The sequence below is a fragment of the Sorex fumeus genome, unplaced genomic scaffold (assembly GCF_029834395.1).
Source record: "Sorex fumeus unplaced genomic scaffold, SorFum_2.1 ptg000034l, whole genome shotgun sequence".
NCBI lineage: Eukaryota > Metazoa > Chordata > Mammalia > Eulipotyphla > Soricidae > Sorex > Sorex fumeus.
Genome location: NW_026606091.1, coordinates 4,797,751 through 4,819,682, shown reverse-complemented (window position 1 = coordinate 4,819,682; position 21,932 = coordinate 4,797,751). Strand labels below are relative to the sequence as shown.

The 21,932-nt window shown below is 38.6% G+C and overlaps 1 protein-coding gene across 2 annotated transcripts in view; it reads left to right on the top strand.

The window, feature by feature from the left end:
• The window catches only part of FREM1 (FRAS1 related extracellular matrix 1), a 172,737-nt gene extending 156,592 nt beyond the window's left edge, over positions 1 to 16,145 (top strand). Inside the window, exons 35-36 of one of the 2 annotated variants that reach the window (XM_056117277.1) lie at positions 13,623 to 13,708; positions 15,799 to 16,145. In XM_056117277.1, coding sequence (XP_055973252.1) covers positions 13,623 to 13,708; positions 15,799 to 15,998 — 286 coding nt within the window. In that variant the 3' untranslated portion in view covers positions 15,999 to 16,145. The remainder of the gene's footprint in view (positions 1 to 13,622; positions 13,709 to 15,798) is intronic. The other variant, XM_056117278.1, reaches the window with a different exon arrangement.
• The last annotated feature ends 5,787 nt before the right edge of the window (positions 16,146 to 21,932 follow it).

Genomic DNA, 21,932 nt, shown 5'->3' with positions numbered 1-21,932 from the left:
TTTTAACCCCTTCCTCCGCCATTCTTTTGTAGAAAGAGTTTTCTGAGCCAACAACATGGCGGGTTCTATTGTTGGTTGTTAAATAGAAATTTTAGTTCATTTATTTGAAAAGAGATGACAATGAAAGTTCTAAAAGCACCAGACCTATGACACTGTAAAGCACACTGATGCGAATGAGTTCAATAATGTTCAACAAAGCATCAATGAGCATGAGTGAGAGTGATAGCTTTCCTGGCTCTGACCTTCCTTTTGAAGAAACTGATATTAGTTAAAAATTATCAAAGCAGTAAATTAGTCTAATAAGCATTCATGACTACCTATTGACATTAGAGAAGTCTTTGGTGAGATTTGATTAGTCTTGCATTTAATCAAATTGAAAAAGCTTTGCTCACCTAAGGACACTATTGAGAATCTGAAAAAGTAAATAACATTTGCGAAAAGTTCATTTCAAATCATGGCACTGTAGCACTGTAGTGCTGTCCTCCCATTGTTCATTGATTTGCTTGAGTGGGCCCAGTAACGTCTCCATTGTGAGACTTTGTTGTTACTGTGTTTGGCATATTGAATATGTCACGGGTAGCTTGCCAGGCTTTGCGCTGCAGGTGAGATACTCTCAGTAGCTTGCCAGGCTCTCCGAGAGGGACGGAGGAATCAAATTCAGGTCAGCGGGGTTGGCCGCGTGCACAGCCAACGCCCTACCCTCTGTGCTATTGCTCCAGCCCATATATTTGATAAAAAGTCTTAAATTGAGAAAACATAAATAACTCCTAAAAGTCACTTAAAAATTCTACCCAATTAAAAGAATAGCAAGTGAATTAGAACCTTCACAAGAAAAAAATATGTAATTGGTAAATATGTATGTGAAAAGTTTCTAACCACTTTTAAATATCAGGCAAAAGAAAAACCATACTTAACACTACTTTATATCTTTAATAGTTAAAATCACAAAGGCCAGCAATGCCAAATGTTGTAGAGTAAATGAAATTTTTAAAATTTTGTTAGTGAGCATGATATAACTATTTTTGGAAGGTTTTAAAAAGTTTTGAGCGTCTACCTTGTGACCTAGCAGTTTTACTCCTATGTACCTAATCAAGAGAAATAAATATATGCTTTTTAGAAGAACATTTACAAGAAATTTATAAACCTTTGTATTAATAATAATAGTTTAGAACATTTGTCTTTTCTGTTATTATTTTATTATTATGTAAATGTGATTATTTTGTAAATAAATAATTTTGTTATTTATTTACATGGGTTCTTTATATTTTCTCAGTCGACAAGGGAAATGATATTTTCTATTATATGATGTACTATTTATAAACAATAAAACTGAAATATGCTTTTGAAACTCCAGTAACATGGATAAGTGACAATCTCACTCAGTAAAGAGGAAAAAGCCCAATATGAGGGGGCTGGGGCAATTGCACAGTGGATAGGGTGTTTGCCTTGTATTCAGCCAACCTAGGTTCAATTCCCGGCATCCCATATGGTCCCCCGAGCACTGCCAGGAGTAATTCCTGAGTCAAGAGCCAGGAGTAACCCCTGTGCATTGCCGGGTGTTACCCAAAAAGCAAAAAAAAAAAGCCCAATATGAAAGAATATATGCTCCATGATTTTATTTATGTGATCAGGAAAAGCTGATCTGTGAGCTAGAATTAGAAATAAAGAGTTATCTTTGGTAGAGATGGTTGGGTGAATAGGAAGTGGAGTGAGGTAAGATTTTAGAGAGATAGAATTGTGTTAAGTCTCTAGGTGACTGTTATGTGGATATACAGATTTAACTGAACATAATTACAGACTTAAAATATATTAAATTATACCTAGATTTTTAAAAATTCAATATAATACTTCAAAGCTAATCATTCAAAAAAACAGTCCAATTAACCAACTTTTTTTCACTGGTGGAGTCTGTGTTCCTAAGTAGACATATCTTATAAAGTTGACTCATGACTTTCAAGTTTGTGTGGATGAAGTGGTGGTATAAATAGAGTATTGTTTAGTCTCATTTTTTAAATGTTATATTGTTTAAATGTGGGTGTATATATATATATATACATACATCTATCTATCTATCCATCTATCTATCTATATATATTCTCCATATTCTATATATGGAAGAACAGCCAAGCAAATAATCACATCCTTCTATTATTGAGTATCCTACTCTGACTTCATGCACTGAACAGTCATGTAGGAATAATGGTATAGATCTTTTTCCTCCATGAGGAAAAAACTTTGATGTGGAGTGAGATGTTCTCTGATTAATATGAGTGTCACAGCATACTAAAGAGAAAGTAGGGCTTCTCTGCTTGCAAAAGTGAGTGCGACTGCAGAAGTGCCATGACCATGACCCTAAGCCAAGGCTCTCAAGACCAAACTGTTGTTAGGCTATTGACTTTGGGGTAAGGGTTCGCCCACACTCACGCTGTTCATGGCTTCCTTCTGGGTCTCTTTAAAGATAACTCCTGTCAGTGCTTGGAGAACCATATGTAGGGACTGAACTTTTCAATCAGCTATATGCAAGGAAAGCACCCAAACCCCTGTACTGTCTCTTTGGCCCTCTTGCAAGGATTTTATAGGTGAATAGAACAGCAAAACCCCTAAATCCTCAATCCGAAAGCAACCCTTTTCTAAACCTTTTAATGTTTCATCAATGACAGTAACAGCCTATAATGAAACTTTTGTTGGCTCTTATTATATTGAGAAAAACATAAGACTATTTTTTTTATAATAATAATAATAAGGCCCTCCCGTTGATCATCGATTTGCTCGAGCGGGCCCAGTAATGTCTCCATTGGAGACTTTGTTGTTACTGTGTCTGGCATATATTTATGAGAGTTATATTTCTAAACTTTTTTGTTGATAATAGAATAACGCTACTACTTTTCCTCAAAAAGGATATTTTATTTGGATATTAGTATGTTCTAACTTTTTGGTGTCAAAACAATTTCTATAAAATAATAGAAAATTATAATAGTATTGTTATTATGTTAACATTTATAATTCTATAGCATTACTTCAGTATCAAGTCTTCAATTCTTTGATCTATTCAATTGCAGTTCAATTTTATGTTTGCTTCGTTTGGTTTTCACACCACATCTAGCTGTGCTCAGGGCTTACTCCTGGCTCTGAGCTCAGGAATCACTCTTGGCAGAGTTCAGGGAATCAACTATGGGGCCAGGAATTGAACCAGGGTCATCCACAAACAAAGAAAGTGCTTTGATCCTTGTGCTATCACTCAAGGACTGCAGTGGAATTTTAATGCTGAATATAAAGAATAGCAGAACTAGTTACAGAGGGATTATTCAGATATAAGCTAATATTGTACAATTTACTATCTCAACAATAAATTTAAGGTTAAATTAATTTAAAGGCCCAATAAGTTCAGTACGAAGAATATAACTTTAGTGGTAGACCACATGGCTACCATATGTAAAGCCCTGAATTTGATCTCAGCACTGTGTCCCCCACCCTACCCTCTCAGATGTGACTTTAAACAATGCTGGAACTGTTGTCACCTTCTGGGCACCACAAGGTGTGACTCTGGAGGCCCATGAAAACCCAATAGGTGATCTTGGTGGGCTTCAGTACACCCGGGCCTAAAATGCTCTGTATTCTCCAGTCCCAGAACTGAATCGTTCACTGTTTGCAGAGTGTTGCCAGATTAATACCTGTCTCCCTTTACACAGCGGCATTTGGGAAAAGTCATTCACTCAGAAAAAAAAAAACCCACCCGGCAACTTCTTCATAAATTTGACTTGATCACTTGATCACCTGACATTCTGTTACTCATCGATTTGCTCAGTTGGGCCCCAGTGACATCTCTTTTTGTCCCTGTCAGGTGCTAGTGTAGCCCAATGGCATCTGCTCATTCAAGGAATGCAAACAGCCTCAAACCAATTGTTCAGGGTCTTGATAAAGAAGTCTGACCATCTCATAGGTGGGTGGCCATGCAGTCTTTTGACGTCCTGTGGAATTGAGTTGGTAACGGCTCTAGTCCAGTGGTCGTCTCCATATCTCATTACGTGTCCAGCCCATCTGATTTTTGACGCTTGTCAAACAAGACAGCGTCCCTGATTGTTGATCGTCAATAGAGGTCGGAACTTCGGATTCTTGCTCTCATTTGAGTGAAGCATGATACTCCAGGCATAGCTTTTTCAATTCCTCTTTGGGAGATCCGAATTGCGTTCTAATCCTGTTTTAGTGGGACCCAGGTCTCTTAGGCATATGTTAATGCAGAAAAGAACAGTGGAATCGAAGAGATATGCCTGGATCCGGAGGTGCTTCATCCTGTTAGCTATTTCTTTGATGCTCTTGAAGGGTTCCAAGCTGCTCTCTTCCTCCCGTGCAACTCAGGTGCCAGGTCATTTGTCATGTTGATTTTCGACCTAGGTACACATAACTCTTGCATTCAGAGATGTTCATCCCGTTGAGAGTGAATGGAACATCAGGAACAAGATCATTTCTCATAAACATTGTCTTCGTGAGATTTAACTGTAGTCCGACCTTTCTACACTCACGGTTGAAGTTGGCCAGCATTTGTGCCGCTTGGCTGATGTTGTTAGAACAATGTCATCAGCGGGCTAGAGCGATAGCACAGTGGTAGGGCGTTTTCCTTGCACGCAGCCAACATGGCCGACCCGAGTTCGATTCCTCCGCCCCTCTCAGAGAGCCCGGCAAGCTACCGAGAGTATCTCGTCCACACGGCAGAGCCTGGCAAGCTACCCGTGATGTATTCAATATAACAAACACAGTAACAACAAGTCTCAAAGTGGAGACGTTACTGGGCCCACTCGAGCAAATCGATGAACAACGGGAGGACTGTGACTGTGATCATCAGTGAAGAGGAGGTGATATAGATGCCGGCCGTCTATCTTCACTCCCATTCCTTCCCATTCCAGTCATTGCATGACGTTCTCAAGGGTGGCACTGAAGAGTATCAGTGATATCACCCTGCCAAACCCCTCTCTTGACACGGATAATCACCTCCCTGTAGAATGGTGAGATCCAGATCCTGGTAGTGAATCCGCAATACAGCTCACGAAGGATCCTGATATATTGAGTTTGAACACCCTGTTTGTCTAGGGCTTCGATGACCACTTCAGTCTCAACAGAATCAAAGGCCTTCTTTAATCAATGAACGTTAGACAGAGTGGCATCATGAACTCCTGAGAAACCACAATGAGGTTGGTTATCGTGTGGATATGGTCGATTGTGCTGAATCCTTTTAGAAAGCTGGCTTGCTCTCATGGTTGTCCTTCATCGAGTGTTCTGCCAATCCTATTTAGAATGACTCGAGTGAACAGCTTATAAACGACAGACAACAGGCAGATCAGACAATAGTTGCCAATGTTGTGGATGTTTCCCTTCTTGTGCAGTAGTAAGGTCCTGCTGGTTTTCCACTGAGACAGAACCTTGCATTCAGACAGGTAGCATGTGAAGAGCCGAGCCAGTGTATTGATGAGTACTGATGGCAGGTTCTTCAGGTGTTCGGGTCTGACCTTGTCTGGGCTGGGTGCTGTTCACTTCTTCACAAATGAAATAGTGTGTCGTATTTCGGAAGGGAGAACATTAGGAATGACATATCTATCCTGTGGAATTTGGTATGTGGGCAGGTGGACATGGCTATCAAAGAGATCCGAGTAGAAATCATGGGTAATCTTCTCCATTGCCCTTCTGGAAGTTGTGATAGATCCATCAGGACATCAGAGGGCAGTCATCTTAGTCTTGTAGTTGGCAAAGGACAGGTGGGCTTTGTGAATGCTTTTCCGAGCTTCTGCCGCATCTACCATGGTGTATTCGATATACCAAAACCAGTAATACAATGGGTCTTATTCCCCTGACCCTGAAAGAGCCACCAATATGGCAGCGTTAAGAAGGATGAGGAAGAAGAGGCTGATAAAATCCAGGGCTGAACTAGGCTGCCCAAATTAAGAAGGACAAAAATGACTGTCTGTACTTTCAATGCATGTACCTGGCATCGGGTGCATCCATCGAGGACCTGATGATACAAGCATGAAAGATCAAGTACAACATCATTGGTCTGACCGAGATGAGAAGGCATCAATCAGATCTCTCCGTTTTTGACACTGCAGAAGAACTTTTCCTCAGAAGATGTGACAGAAGAGGCACCGGTGGTGTCGGTGTTCTTGTCAACACAAACCGGGCCATAAACATTGATTCATTCAAATGCCTAACAACCCGAATCAGACGATTACACTTGAATAGATGTGGTTCACTGCCGGCAGTTTCTATCTTCATTGTTTATGCACCAACATTCAATAATGATGAAGGAGAAATTGAGAAGTTCTACATGGAGCTGGAGAAGTTCTATAAAGAAGACCACACCTTCTACAAGACATTGTCTGTGATTTTAATGCCAAGATAGGACCGAGAAGATCAGCCGAAGAACTCCACATTGGGACCCACGGCCTAGAATGGAATGAACAGGGTGAGAGACTGTCTGAGTTCATCATGTCGATCAAGACCATCCATGGTAACTCACAATTCCAGAAGGCTGAATATAAACGTTGGACATGGGAGTCTCCTGGTGAATGGTTCCACAACAAAATTGACCACATTATATTCAATTGACAGTCTTGCCTGACCGATGTTGCTGTTGTCCCAAAATTCCAAACAGGATCAGACCACTGTCTCCTTCATGCAAAATTCTACTTCACAGAGTGGGGGAAAAGGGCTGAAAAGTTTAAGAAGAGAACTCCCAGAACGACTACCAACTGGGAGCTCTTTGGCACTATTGTGGCAGCATGGGAAGATGCGGTTGTTGACAACATTGACGAGGAATACAATCGACTGGTTCAGCACCTTCATGATTGTGCAAAGAATGTCAAGAGAGAGATAGCCACAAAAAGATACTTGTCTTCGAAAACTCTTGAGCTCATTCGCCAATGTGGCTTGGCACTAGCCTCAGACAACTGCAGGTGAACATCTGAGCTCGCAAAGCAGTGCAGAGAAGCAATAAAGGAAGACCTCAAAGAGAGAAGAACGGCAGTGCTGGCAGATGCGGCAGAAGATGGGAAAATTTGATGAAATATTTTATTTCTAATGTATTATATACAATTTAGGTATTATAGTTATAAAAAATGTTAAGGTTATATTACAAAGGTACTGAACTCCCCACCACCAAAATTCTCATACATTGAAGACTTTAGCTTTCAGCACTGTCCCTAAGAAGACCCCAAGAAAATTTGATCCTAGTTGCATGGGCTTCAGAAAATATCTAGCATCAAATCAAAAGAAAACTTAATAAAATTTTATCTTTTTATTTAATGAAATTAATGTACTAAGAGGAACATTTTTTTAGTAGCAGGATCACTTCTTCAATATGATGTTTTCTCTGAACTCTTAAGTCCTCCTCTACCACTCCATTTGTTTTAATGCATCCTAAGGACACCCTGCTTTCCTTTATCCATTACTTTTTATAGTTTATTTTGTCCTCCTCATCAGCTCCTTTGGTTGAGAAACTGATACCCTTAGAAATGATCAGATGTTTATAAAATTTGCAATTCTAATGTTTTATAACCAGCTAGTAACTTCCACATGCAATATTTTTAGGAGGTCATTTTACATTCTGTCATTAGAGCTAATACGAATTTAGTATGTTTTTTTATTTGATCTCATGTTCAATTCTGGGCTCTTTCTGCTGGTCTCTTACTACCTAAATGTATTACTGAAGGTCCTTTATAGCATCTTTGTTTCAGAAGAATAACAAGGAGCAAATTTTACTTTATCCTTGACCCTAATCAAATTGCTAGCTCAGCTCAAATCTTTATCTCTAATCTCTCATCTCCTTTCTCCCCCATGGGTATCTTATTATTTTTCTAACCCAGAGGGGCCAAACTCCTAGACTAGGTATTTCTTGAATTTACATATTGTAATCTATTTTGCTCATTTTCTTAGGTACTCACTGTACATTTGATAATTCTATTATTCTAGATCATTATCTTTGAAACTATTTTGTTTTCCTACAAGGAATGTCTAGAACTCCTGCTGGTCTATGCTGAGAGTTACTGTGAGACATAGCTATGCTATGTTTCAAAGAAGTAGATATTTATTTTTGTAACAAGAAAAATTGAGATCTCGGTTTTTAATTCTATACTTTATTACCTTTAAATTACAATACTGTCAAATGATTCCTACTCAAATGTATGTATATCTCTATTTTATTTTATATTTATACAGACATTCATTTATATATCTAGATAACATCTACTGAGTTTATTTATGTATTTAGATCATATTCATGGGCTTAATAGAAACAAGAATGATGATTTTACAAAATTATCAACTGAAAAATGTTTAAATACTTCTATAAATAGTGATTTTCTTCTTATTATTTTTTTTTGCTTTTGGATCATACCCTGTTATATTCAGGGATTATTCCTGGCTCCACACTCAGGAATTACTTCTGGTGGTGCTTGAGGGACCATATGGGATGCTGGGGATTAAACCAGGGTCAACCGTGTGCAAGGCAAACACCCTGCCCACTGTGCTATCTCTCTGGTCCCTCTTTACTTTTTCTAAACCAAGCTTTTTCTCCATCTCACTCTTTTGTGACTCCTTTGCTTCTCAGAGTTAAAAAGGAAATCAGAATTCTACTTAAGGATCTGAAAAAGTCTTTTTAAATGACAGATTCAAGAATCATAAAGAAAGAGGAAATGTCAAATGTCCTGGAATAAAAAGCCCAATGACATCCTAATTATAAGGTTGAGCCTGCTAAATTACATTCATAGAGGAAAATCCCTCATCCTCCCTTGCTACAAACCACCTCCAGCTGTTTATAACAAGTATTTGATATTCTGCGTTCAACAAGTATTTGATAACCTCTGCACATTAGAATTATCATACTGGAGATGAAGGGAAATAAGATCGGCCATCCTGTGTGCTTTAAGCATAGGAAGGAGCTGACAGCAAATGAGGTCAGATTTAAGTTTCCAAACCCAAATCCATCCACCTGATGGTAAAGAATGTTACCTATATCAGTAGGCCTGGAATCACCATAGTGTGCTTTATAAAGTGATAAAGTACTGGGATTTGTGGGCCAACAGATATTAAGAAATACATAAATTATGTTCAGCATCAACTGATCTAAAAAAAACAGAGAGATGATGTAAAATTTTAAAAATTCTATCACTGTATCACTGTCATCCATTGTTCATCGATTTACTTGAGCAGGCGCCAGTAACATCTTCGTTTTTCCCAGTCCTGAGATTTTAGCAGCCTCTCCTTACTCATCTTTCCCAACGCTGCTGTATTGGAGCCTTTTTCAGGGTAAGGGGAATAAGACCTGTTATTATTACTGCTTTTGGCATATCGGATACACCACGGGGAGCTTGCCAGGCTCTGCTGTGATGAAAATATATCACTTAATCACTTAAGTGATCACTTAACTTCCCGTTAGTCATCAATTTGCTTGAGCAGGCGCCAGTAACGTCTCCATTTGTCCCTGTCGCGTGCTAGTGTAGCCCAATGGCATCTGTTCACTCTGGGAACATGAAGAGCCTCAAACCGATCGTTCATGATCTTCACGAAGAAGTCTGACCATCTGGTAGGTGGGTGGCCACGTGGTCTTTTGACATCCCGTGGAATCCAGTCAGTAGCAGCTCTAGTCCAGCGGTCGTCTTTAAATCTCATTACATGACCAGCCCATCTGATGTTTGACACCTTGGCAAATGAGACAGCGTCCCTGATTCTTGATCGTCGACGGATGTCAGAACTCCGGATTCTTTCTCTCATTTGAGTGAAACGTGATATTCCAAGCATAGCTCTTTCTATTCTTCTTTGGGAGACCTGAATAGCATTCTCATCTTGTTTGCGTAGGGCCCAGGTCTCTGAGGCATATGTTAATGCAGGAAGAACAGTGGAATCAAAGAGATGTGCCTGGAGCCGGAGGTTCTTCATCCTCTTAGCTATTTCTTCGACGTTCTTGAAGGTGTTCCAAGCCGCTCTCTTCCTCCTGCGCAGCTCGGGTGCCAGGTCATTTGTCATGTTGACTTCTCGACCTAGGTACACATAGCTGTTGCATTCGGAGATGGTCGTTCCGTTGAGAGCGAATGGGGCATCAGGAACGAGGCTGTTTCTCATAAACATAGTCTTCGTAAGATTCAGCTGTAGTCCTACCTTTCCACACTCAAGGCCAAAGTCGGCCAGCATTTGTGCCACTTGGCTGATGTTTGGTGTTATTAAAACAATGTCATCAGCAAAGCGGAGGTGGTGTAGTTGCCGACCATCTATCTTCACTCCCATTCCTTCCCATTCTAGTCGTCGCATGATGTTCTCGAGGGTGGCACTGAAGAGTTTTGGTGAAATGGTATCACCCGGCCGCACCCCTCTCTTGACATCAACGATCACTTCTTTGTAGAATGGTGAGATCCTGGTAGTGAATTTGCAATACAGCTCACGGAGGATCCTGATGTATTGGGCTTGAATGCCCTGATTGGCTAGGGCTTCAATGACCACTTCCGTCTCTACAGAATCAAAGGCCTTCTTTAAATCAATGAATGTTAAACAGAGCGGCATCTTGAACTCCCGAGAAACCTCAATGAGCTTGGTTATCGTGTGGATATGGTCGATGGTGCTGAATCCTTTGCGGAACCCGGCTTGCTCGCATGGTTGTCCTTCATCTAGTGTTCTGCCAATCCTATTTAGGATGACTCGAGTGAACAACTTGTAGATGACAGACAATAGGCAGATCGGGCGATAGTTGCCAATGTCATGGATGTCTCCCTTCTTGAACAGTAGTACGATCCTGCTGGTTTTCCATTGGGACGGAACCTTGCATTCAGACAGGTAGCGAGTGAAGAGCCGAGCCAGTGTATTGATGAGTACTGACGGCAGGTTCTTCAGGTGTTTAGGTCTGACCTTGTCTGGGTCGGGTGCTGTTTGTTTCTTTACCGACGACGAAATGGTGTGTCGGATTTCGGAAGGGAGAACGTTGGGAACTACATATCCATCCTGTGGAATTTGGTATGTCAGCAAGTGGACATGGCTATCGAAGAGATTTGAGTAGAAGTCATGGATAATCTTCTCCATTGCCGTTCTTGGAGATGTGATGGATCCATCAGGATGTCGGAGGGCAGTCATCTTGGTCTTGTAGTTGGCGAAGGACAGGCGGGCATTACGAATACTTTTCCCAGCTTCTGCCGCATCTACCAGTACTTCTGCTCTTCTCTCTTTGAGGTCTTCCTTGATCGCATCTCTGCACTGCTTTGCGAGCTCGGACGTTAGCTTGAGGTTGCCTGAGGCATGCGCCAAACCACGCTGGCGAATTAGCTCAAGAGTTTTCGAAGATAGGCGATTTTTTGTGGCTATCTCTCTCCTGGCGTTCCTCGCACATTCATGGAGGTGCTGAACCAGTCGATCGTATTCCTCATCAATGTTGTCAACAATGGCATCTTCCCATGTTGCTGCAATAGTGCCAAAGAGTTCCCAGTTGGTGGTCGTTCTGGGATTTCTCTTTTTGAACTTTGCAGCCCTTTCTCCCCGCTCTGTGAAGTAGAATTTTGCACGAAGGAGACGGTGGTCCGATCCCGTTTGAAATTTTGGGACAACAGCGACATCGGTCAGGCAAAACCGTCGATTGAATATGATGTGGTCTATTTTGTTGTGGAATCGTCCACCAGGAGACTCCCATGTCCATCGTTTAGATTCTGCCTTCTGGAACTGTGAGTTACCATGGATGGTCTTGGTCTACATGATGAATTCAGACAGTCTCTCACCCTGTTCGTTACATTCTAGGCCATGGGACCCGATGTGAAGTTCTTCAGCTGATCTTCTCGGTCCTATCTTGGCATTAAAATCACCCACAATGATCTACCAATGATCTATCAATGATTGTCTCTACCTCCACTACCCAGCCGTTGCCACACTCCAGGACGCTTTCCGGACCCATGCGGCCGTGAAGCGAAGCGGCCACGCGACACATCATAAGACACTAAATACCCATCTTCCGGAATTGTCCTACCATATTTGATAGGGTTCAAATATGGTAACACCTACAAGGGTGATTAGAGGTCGCCCCAAAAGCCTCTATCCCTCTTGGAAAGACTGGCAAGCTACCGAGAGTATTCCGCCCGCACGGAAGAGCCTGGCAAGCTATCTGTTGTGTATTCGATATGCCAAAACCAGTAACTACAACTGGTCTCATTCACCTGACCCTGAAGGCTTCACCAACATGGCAGCACTGAGAAGGATGAGAAAGGAGAGGCCGACAAATCTCAAGGCCGACCTAGGCTGCCACAATGAAGGAAGACAAAAATGATCGTCTGTACTTTCAATGCACGTACGCTAGCATCAGATGCATCCATCGAGGACCTGATGGTACAAGCACAAATGATCAAGTACGACATCATTGGTCTGACCGAGACAAGAAGGCACGAATCTCACCATGCCGTTTTCGACACTGGAGAAGAATTGTTCCTCGGAACATGCGATAAAAGACATGTCGGAGGCGTTGGTGTCCTTGTCAACACAAACTGGGCCATAAACATTGATTCATTCAAATGCCTAACAACCCGAATCAGACGTTTACATTTGAATAGATGTGGCTCACTGCCTGCAGTTTCTATCTTCGTTGTCTACACACCAACATCCAATTATGATGAAGGAGAAATTGAGAAGTTCTACATGGAGCTAGAGAAGTTCTATAAAGAAGACCACACCTTCTACAAGAAAATATATAGGCAGAACAAATTCAATTCACCTGCTGTCCAAACTTACAGGAGTATTACTAATTTCATTTCCTATTTTTTTTTGATCAGTGGATACTGACCAGACAAGAAATTGGCAATTTTATTCATATTCTGTTTATAAGTTTTGTATCATAAAAAGAAGAGGAACTAGGGGTATGGCTTGGTATTCATAACACATGCCTTGTACGTGTGAGGACTCAGGTTCAATTCACTTGGTCTCTCTCTCTTCCTCTCCTCAAAAATAAGAGAAATGATAAAAGATAAAATTTTCCATAAAACTTTTATTAAAACCATTTAAAAAGTTTTAATGAGCATTAATAGGTATTTAAACCAAGTCAAATATCCCTTATAGTAATAATTGAGCTAGCTGAAAAAATAACGAAGAATTTTATTTGGGGGGAAATCATTATCTATGCTTCTAAGAACAGGGGCTTGGACTTCTGTTTTGCATGTGAAGGTTTGCTGCTTCACCAACTATGATGAAAGCACCAGTTATTGACGTATCTGACCAGTTCAAAAATCAGGCCTTAAGGAGTTTTATATGAATTTTTTCAGATAGCTTGCTGATCAAACTAATTGGATAATTGACAAAGTTATGACACTTCAAAATACACATTCTGTAGAAAGAGTGATATTATAAGTAGGTAGTTACCAGTTTTCAAAAACTGTTATTTAAAATCTGCTGAATTTATGCTTTGAAACCCAGATATTATAATATTATTTTATTTGCTGTCACCTTCCGCTACTCTGAAGATATTCAAGTACAAAACTAGAGTGTTAAAATCTTAGAACGTTCTTTCAAAATTCATACCTTTCCTAGGGCCAGCTACTTTTAAATTCTGAGAGGCATTTTTATAGCAGCAGCAATGCTGACGTCCTTGTCATTGACACTCTTCTCATTTTTTTTTGTAGGCACCTAGGCAGCCTTGTGACTGTCCTTTCCAAACAGCATATGCAGTGGCTCTGGGGCATCAGTGGAAGAAAGCCATTTTGGATAGGCAAGTATTTGTTCTTGACTGAGCAGACACGCAGCCACACGATTGCTTAGCTGGTTAGAGTCTAACTTTTAACGCTTGCCCGAAGCTTTTAGACGCATGCATTTTGACATGCACATACATCTCTCTCAAGTAATAAATGTTAGATGTGTAGGTAAGAAAATTTAACAAATTATGCTTCTGAAAGTAAAACATTAGAAATTGGTATAAATAGTGGATGGCTAAATAAAATCTGCATAACCATATGAAGAGATATTTAACGTGTTTTTAAGGTGTTAAATATTAGACATCTCCAAATGCCTTGTGTTCGTTATTAATTCATTCAATAAGTGTATGTTGGATAAATATTATACATAAAATATGTAATTGTTGCATTTGTGACAAGTTGCTAAGTAAAAAAGCAGAACCATAGCAATCAGAAGCATAAAGTAATTGGGAATAAAACTATTAATTTATAAGCATGTGATACTTATGTGTATGTGTATATATTTGCACATATATGAAAAAACTGCCAAAGCTTAGAAATGTTTTACCTCCCAATAAGACTTACGGATGCTCTTAATCTTATTCCTGGTTTTCTGGTTTCAATACTTTCCACAAATTTAACAATGAAATAAGTCTTTTCAATTTAGAATCACATTCTCAAAACACATTAGAAAATCAATGTTCTGGATGAAATCAGGAGGTTCCCTTGAGACAAATGGGGGGACGCAGATGCTGGTGGGGGAGGGTGTTGGACATGTTCTCATGAAACCTGATCATTCACAGTATTGTAAAATTGTTAATCAAGGTGACTAGCACAAACAAATTAGGAAACAGACTATTGTTCTCACTACTGCTCTTTAACGTGAACTATAATAAACCCAGCTTTTCAAAATTTTTGCAGCATATAGTGAATCTCAAAATTCTGAAATTTTCTGAGTATTAAATAAAGGCTGGTGGATAAATTACTAGATCCATATCTAATTTCTTTCCTCACCAGCTACTTAAGTGTAACATCATCTAATCACCTACTTTCATTAAAGTACTTTAATGAAGCAATCCAGGGGTGATAGGTTAATCCTATATAAAAAGATTTCATTTTCATCCCACCCAAATAATGACTGAAATCAAATGAAAGTCAATATGCTATTTAACTAAAGCTCTTTTGTGGGTCCAAGAGATGGTTCCAAATGCTGGAGTACCTGCTTGTCCTGTGGGAACCCTGGATTCTATTCCTGGCATATCAGAATCCACCCAGGACCCAGTAACCACCACAGCAACTCCTAAGCACTCAGCCAGGAATAAACACCCTACACCCCCATCCCCCTCAGCATGTGGCCAAGAAAACAAAACAAAAACAAAACTAGTGGTGAAATTTGGTTCTGGAGATATCAGATCATGAGATTGCATGGGGCTCTTCACATTGTATTCTTTTTATTTCTATTATGAAAGAGTAAGGAGGAGGAATGCTTTTTTAAGAAAAATTGTACGAGCTTTATAGCATAAAGGGGTAATTTGCAAAAATTGCTGGTGGGAGCAGAGAGGCAAGTAGAGAAAAGCTGCTTTTTTATTGGAATTATAACAGATTGCAAAAAAAAAAATCTTAAGCTCCAGACTAAAAATACTGCATAGTAAGCTACTTTCAAATATTAAAACTAAAGCGTTTAAATAATGAGGAAGGAGAACAATAGATTAAAGTATATCTGTTTCTCTGTGATAGGAATTCTGCCTACAGGAGAATATGAATAATAATAGGTGCCATTCAGTAGACACATATTAGCCATAGACTTTTTCTCTATACTGTGTATGATCTCATTTAATCCTCAGAACATCCCAAGATACACTCTGCTTAGGCCCATTTCTTAGATGAAGATGAAAACGTCAAATTGACTAATCTGCCCAACGATGCTTCACTATCAGGTTGTGGATTGAAAATGGGAATTCAGATCAGCCTTACTGTTTTAATTGTGTTTTGCAGGACTCCTGATTCTCTATCAGGTTTTAGAACTTATATCCATGTTTGCATATGATTAATGAGTTAGAAAAATGGGCTGATATGATTTACAAGTTTGAATGTAATAAAATTGGCACATTCTTTTGGTTCACCTTAGGTTTGAATGACCAAGGGCGTACTGGCCACTGGGAGTGGATATCTGGTCAACCTGTCACCTTCACCAACTGGAGGAGAGGAACCCCTCAACGTTCAAAGCCTGGAAGGAACTGTGTATTAGTTCAAAGACAAGGGAAATGGCAAACAAAGGACTGCAGGAAGGGCAAACCTCACAATTATGTGTGCTTTAGGAAACTCTAAATGTAACTGGCCTTACGGGGACCCACTTGGAATTTCTCACCTATTTATTTATAGGATTTGTGTATATTGCTCACTGGAGAACAAGTGTCATAACTGACCTGGAACATTTTTCAACATAAGTGTATGTGAGATTCTATCTAGTCCAGGAAGATTGATGAGTAAATATTTCTTATAGGAAGAGATGCAGTTCCTGCATCTTAATACCTCTTAATATAAATGCCTGAAATATTATAAGGTACAAGATTTATTGCCGAAGACCCCATCCTAACCCCACTCCATATATCAGTTTGCAGCAATTTTATGGTTCTAGAGCTTTTGTTTTTATTCAGTTGTCCTTATGTTTCAGATGAAATTTGAAATCTCTGTTATGGGTACTTTTACCCCTTCAGTCGAGTGAAGGTCACCCCCTACGTATTTGCTAAATCAAGGTTAAATTGGGAAGGAGTGCTTTATGTGAAACTTGAGAGACGGGGCTACGAAAGAAGGATTCTTTCTCTGGGATGAAAAAGAAAGGCTTTTGGATGAAAGCTTTTGGGCTGGAGCGATAGCACAGCGGGTAGGGCGTTCGCCTTACAAGCGGCCAACATGGCCGACCCGAGTTCGATTCCTCCGCCCCTCTCGGAGAGCCCGGCAAGCTACCGAGAGTATTCGATATGCCAGACACAGTAACAACAAAGTCTCCAATGGAGACGTTACTGGGCCTGCTCGAGCAAATCGACGATCAACGGGAGGGCCTTGGATGAAAGAATCCTGTAGATGGAAGCTCAGTTGTAGCAAAGTAGTGCAGAGCTGTAGTTGAGGTAAGAATACTTCATAGGCAAAGCCTCACTGCACAGGAAGCACATTTCCATTTCTGTGAAAATGGTTGGCATTGTCCCATTTCAGAGCTAAAGATTGGGTTTCCTGAGTTCTACAGAGTCATGGGAAATTTGTAGTAACCTGAGCTTCTCTCCTCATCTGTTCTTATAATACTAACAAGCATTTCTCAAGGACATTCGGGATAGAGAATATATGTGAATGAAAGTTAATGTATGATAGCAAAACATTGCTTTCTCAGAAGTGTCCCAAAGAACTTGACTGCTGACCACAAAACTGAAGCTTAAAATGAGACCCCCAAAGTCCATATTCTCCCACAGGACTTTAGTTGGTTTTGAGCCTTTAAATATTTCATGTTTGTGGAAATGCCATAATGAGGTTCTTTAATATAAAGGTAACTTCATTTGTAATCTCAGCTGAGTGAAGCAGTTTTTCTAGCTTGTGGCTCTCTTCTCAGAAATCCCTTCTAAATCAAGGTTTAGTAACAGAAAATAAGAAATTTATTTCAGAGGCATTTATTTGGATTTTTCACTTTTAGCAGTCCCTGAAAATTATGGTTTTGCCAAATGTAATTTGCTCTGTGAACACCATTGCAAAAAAAGAGCTAAAAAATTCAGTCCCATTTCTGAATAGAAAGTGCAAGTAACTTGTTTTATTTCTTCTCATTTATCTAGACTGATTAATAGAAAATAGAGAGATTGGAATAAGATTAATATGTCCTAAGAGCTAGGAATATGACTCCAGAGGTCGTGTACATATCTTGCATGCATGAAGTTGTGGGCATGATACCTGGCACTACACACACACACACACACACACACACACACACACACACACACAAAGATTTAGACATTCTACCCCTACCTCTTACATAAATTAAAACATTATTGTGAATTCAGAAGGCTATTTTCCTAGGATGTCACAGGTAGGATTTTGACTGATAAAATATTCAGGTCTCCTGTATTTTGATACTACTTTAAATGTATTTTAAAGCACTTTTGATGCTTTAACTTAATTATGCAAAACTTATCTTCCATACTGTTTCTAATCCTTTTTGATTCCTTGGCCTTCAGTATATGAAGGTTGGATACATGCAAAAGAAAAAGCATTTTTCACCTTAAGGATTACATCCTAGTGGAAAAGCAAAAGTTCAAGGAATAAGGAATTTGAAGGTTATTTCTTCCAACTAGAATTCTAGGATAATATTAACTATATAAACTGGAAGTCAGAACCAAGAAAAATAGAGGACCTAGTGAGCATGTTAAATCTTATGTATACAATGGTGTCTAAGTGTAATTTGAAATGTTAGCCCCAAAGAATTTTGATTATTTTAGCAATTAAAAATAATAGAAAATATTGATCGTGTTGTAAAATATAAGTAATCCCCAAAAAAGTAAAAATCGCAATTTAAGCAAGTTTGGATGCTTCATTAATTATTCATGACCTTTATTTCTTTCTCACAATTGTTCTTAAGAGAGAAAAAGCAATTTATTGTCGTGATTCTCTATCTTGATTAGTTACAGTCACCCTTTAGGGTCCAGTGGGAAAGGAGGGAATGAGACAGAGCAACAGTATGGAGGGTATAAGAGAGAAAAGAAAGAAGAAAGAAAGATCGAGTAGGAAGGGGAAGGGAAGATGGTATCTAAAAAGGAGGGTGTTGAAGAGAAGAGCCAGAATACCACCTATTTCTTATGATTAATAGGCAGAATTATTAACTCAGAACAAGTCTCACTTTTTCATCTCCTCCCAAGAAAAGGTAAAATGAACATGGTGACATTTATTTATATTTCCACTTTTGTTTACTTTTTGTATGCCAAAAAGAATATTCACATTTTTATTAACACTATGGTTCTGTTTCAAACCATAAACTGGTGCTGGTTAATTTTTATAAGTGAACAGTGTATTAAATGTACTGTATCTAATGTATCAAAATTAATAAATAAACTTATTTCCAGTTCTGAGCTCTGTTTCTTTAGACTTTAGTATTTTATATTTATTCTACCAATTATAAAAGGGAATAAACAAATTCAGAGTATCATTATATCGTTACTCTTTAAATTAGTCTTTATTTACATGATTCCTACCCTCCTCTCCATCCACTAATCATTTAATGAATATTAAATTTGTTAAATGTTAATCATTTCACAAATGTTAAATGATTAGTGCCACCCCTGCAGCAAATAATGTTTTAAGAACTGGAGATAGTGTAGTGAATGAAATAGGAAAATTTAAAGAAAATTAAAGGATAGTGCTTTATACTATTTTCTAATTGACTTTTTAAAAACATGAATATTTTTATCAGTGAGGAAATCACAAAAGAAACCATTGATTATATTATTCTTTTTCAGAACTGGAAGGAAACATGTCATACAAACAGCTCCAGCTGTCTTTTGTTATATTTCTCTCCCAATTTAGAAACTGGTGTGAACATGCTGCATTTATAATCAGGTCAAAGTGTTGATAACAGTTGTCCCAAATTTCCTGTTACCAGAATCAGGTTAGGAACTAAAATTTTCAAATCAAGCTAATTGATTTTGCAACATTTGCTTTTTTCCAAAGAGACCAAGTGTTTTGGAAATTCCTTGCGAAACAGGAATGAATGAGAGATAGTGTCGTCTAACTTGATGATATAATTTTGATATATTATCTAATAACCTTATGAGTTATTTCAGAAATTAAAGTGAGAAGAAATCAAAACTAAAATCAGTCTCTTCCAAACTGTAAACAAATCTCTTCTGATTTATGTACTAATACTTCTCTGAACAAATGACTTTCTCATTCAGTAAAATATCTTTGAATGATGGCCAGGGAGATGACTCAATGACTGGAGTACATGCTTTGTATGAGTGGTCTTGAGTTCAGCTCTGGTGTACACATGCTCTCTTAAATACCACCAGGAGTGCCTTCCAAGCATTGCTTTGGGAGTACACACACCAGCACCACTGTTTGTGTCATACCCCTCAAAAATACTTTGACTGGTAAGTGTGATCAAATTTACCATGTGCTGGAAAACATTATTGTAATTAAAAAAAGATCAGTAAAAGGGATTACCTGTTGCATGACTCTTTGTACTTAAAGTCCAGAATGGGGAAATCTATAAATACATACATTTGTGATTGCCAAGAGGTAGAGGGAATGGAGAATAGAGAACAACTACTAATAGGTACAGGGTTTCTATTTGAAGGAATGAAAATGTTCTGTAATTAGATATTGGTGATAGTTTAACAACAATACTGCATATACCCAAGACAACTGATGGTATACTTTTAAATAATGAATTCTATGTGAAGGGAAGTATACCCCACTGAAAGTACTATTAAAAACAACCATGTAAAAGTTTATTTTAGCAAGCTACAAAATGAGTTGATGCATTTACTGTGTTTATCTGACTCATCCACAATACTTATTCCTGTCTTTGCCCCAAGTCTTAGCCAGGTTTTTTTGTTTATATAATTGCCTATGGGAAAGGATATGTTGATTAGACATCTCTCTTAATTTAAAGTACTGTTTTATTGATCTTCCTTCTCCATCAATCATGGGCGAGTTCTCACTACTGGCAGAGTGTGTTTGAATGTCTGCAATATTCTGATTGCCATCACTTTCTTAAAATTAACTAGAAGTTTTTTGAACAGGATCATGCAGGAAATGAATATGCTATTCTCATAACTTACACATATAGCTGTCCAGAGTAGGCAAACCTATAAAGACAACTTATACTAGTGTTTGCCAGGAGGTAGTTTTGGACATTTTGGACAGCTTTTATAAGTTTATTTTCTGGTAGGCAATAAAGTTTAGTTTATCTTAAGGCAAAAAGGAACAAAAATCAACCAACACTTTCATTAAAGGCTTCATGGCAACCTGAAATCGTTTTTCTAAGCAATGAAGTATGAGTTCACATTTTGGTTTTATCCCCATCTATAAATATAGTTTACTTTCCAAGTGCAATCTAATCCCGACCTATCCAGAAGAAAAATATGCTCAGATCCAATAATATGCTGCCTACATATAACGGACTTTAAATGTAAATACAGAGCTACACTGAAAGTGAAAAATGGAAAAAGATAATTGTGTTTTTTAAAAATGTTTTATCTTTTCCATTCTTTATTTTTTAGTTTCCAAAAAGAAAATAAGCTTAGTCTGTCTAAAAGTAGGTTTTAGAACAAAGAAAATTACCGAGGATGAAGTTACTTTATACATTTAAGATGTTAATACATTGAGAACATAGTAATCCTAATTTTTTTGTATCTAACATGAAAGTATGAAAATAGTGAAGAAAATCTGATAGAATTGCAAAGAGAAATAGATAAATCTATAATCATAGTCTGAAACCTTAGACCTTAGTCTTTGATAAAAACAAGTAGATAGAAAATCAGGATGGGTTTAAAAGTGTTGACACCATTAACCAAAGTGCTCCAGTTAACATTTATAGAATGCCCATCCTCTCAGTACTAACAAAACACATTTTCCCTTCAAGCACACATGAAACATTTACCAGGACACATCATATTTTGGAACATAAATTGAGTCTGAATTTAAAAGGAATCTTTCTTTTTAATGTGTTTCCCCCCTTTGTTTATAAATTGAATCACAGTTACAAAGTTGCTCGTGATTGAGTTTCAGTCATATAATGTTCTAATACCCATCTCTTCTGACACAAATATCACTACCATACACACACACACACACACACACCACCACTCTCCGCCACCACCCACCCACCCACAACCTGTCTCTATAGCAGTCCCTTTTCTTTGACTTTACCTCCTCTTAGTACCCAGGTTTTGTCTGGAGTGATGATTTCCAATCATCATTGTCATAGTGGTTCCTTCTCTGTCCTATCCACACTCTCCTCTCCAACCCCACGCTTGTGACAAACTTCCTACCATGGATCAGTACTCCTGGCCTTTATTTCTATTGTCTTTTGGTACTATTCTCCTACTATGGTTTTTTTTATATCCCAAAAATGAGTGTGGTCATTCTATATTCATCCATCTCCTCATTTAACTCTGCATGATATTTTTTGTGTCCTGCAAATTTTATGACTTCTTTTTTTTCTAAAGGCTGCATAATATTCCAATGTGTAGTTACAAAATATATTCTCTGACTGCAAGGGGGTTT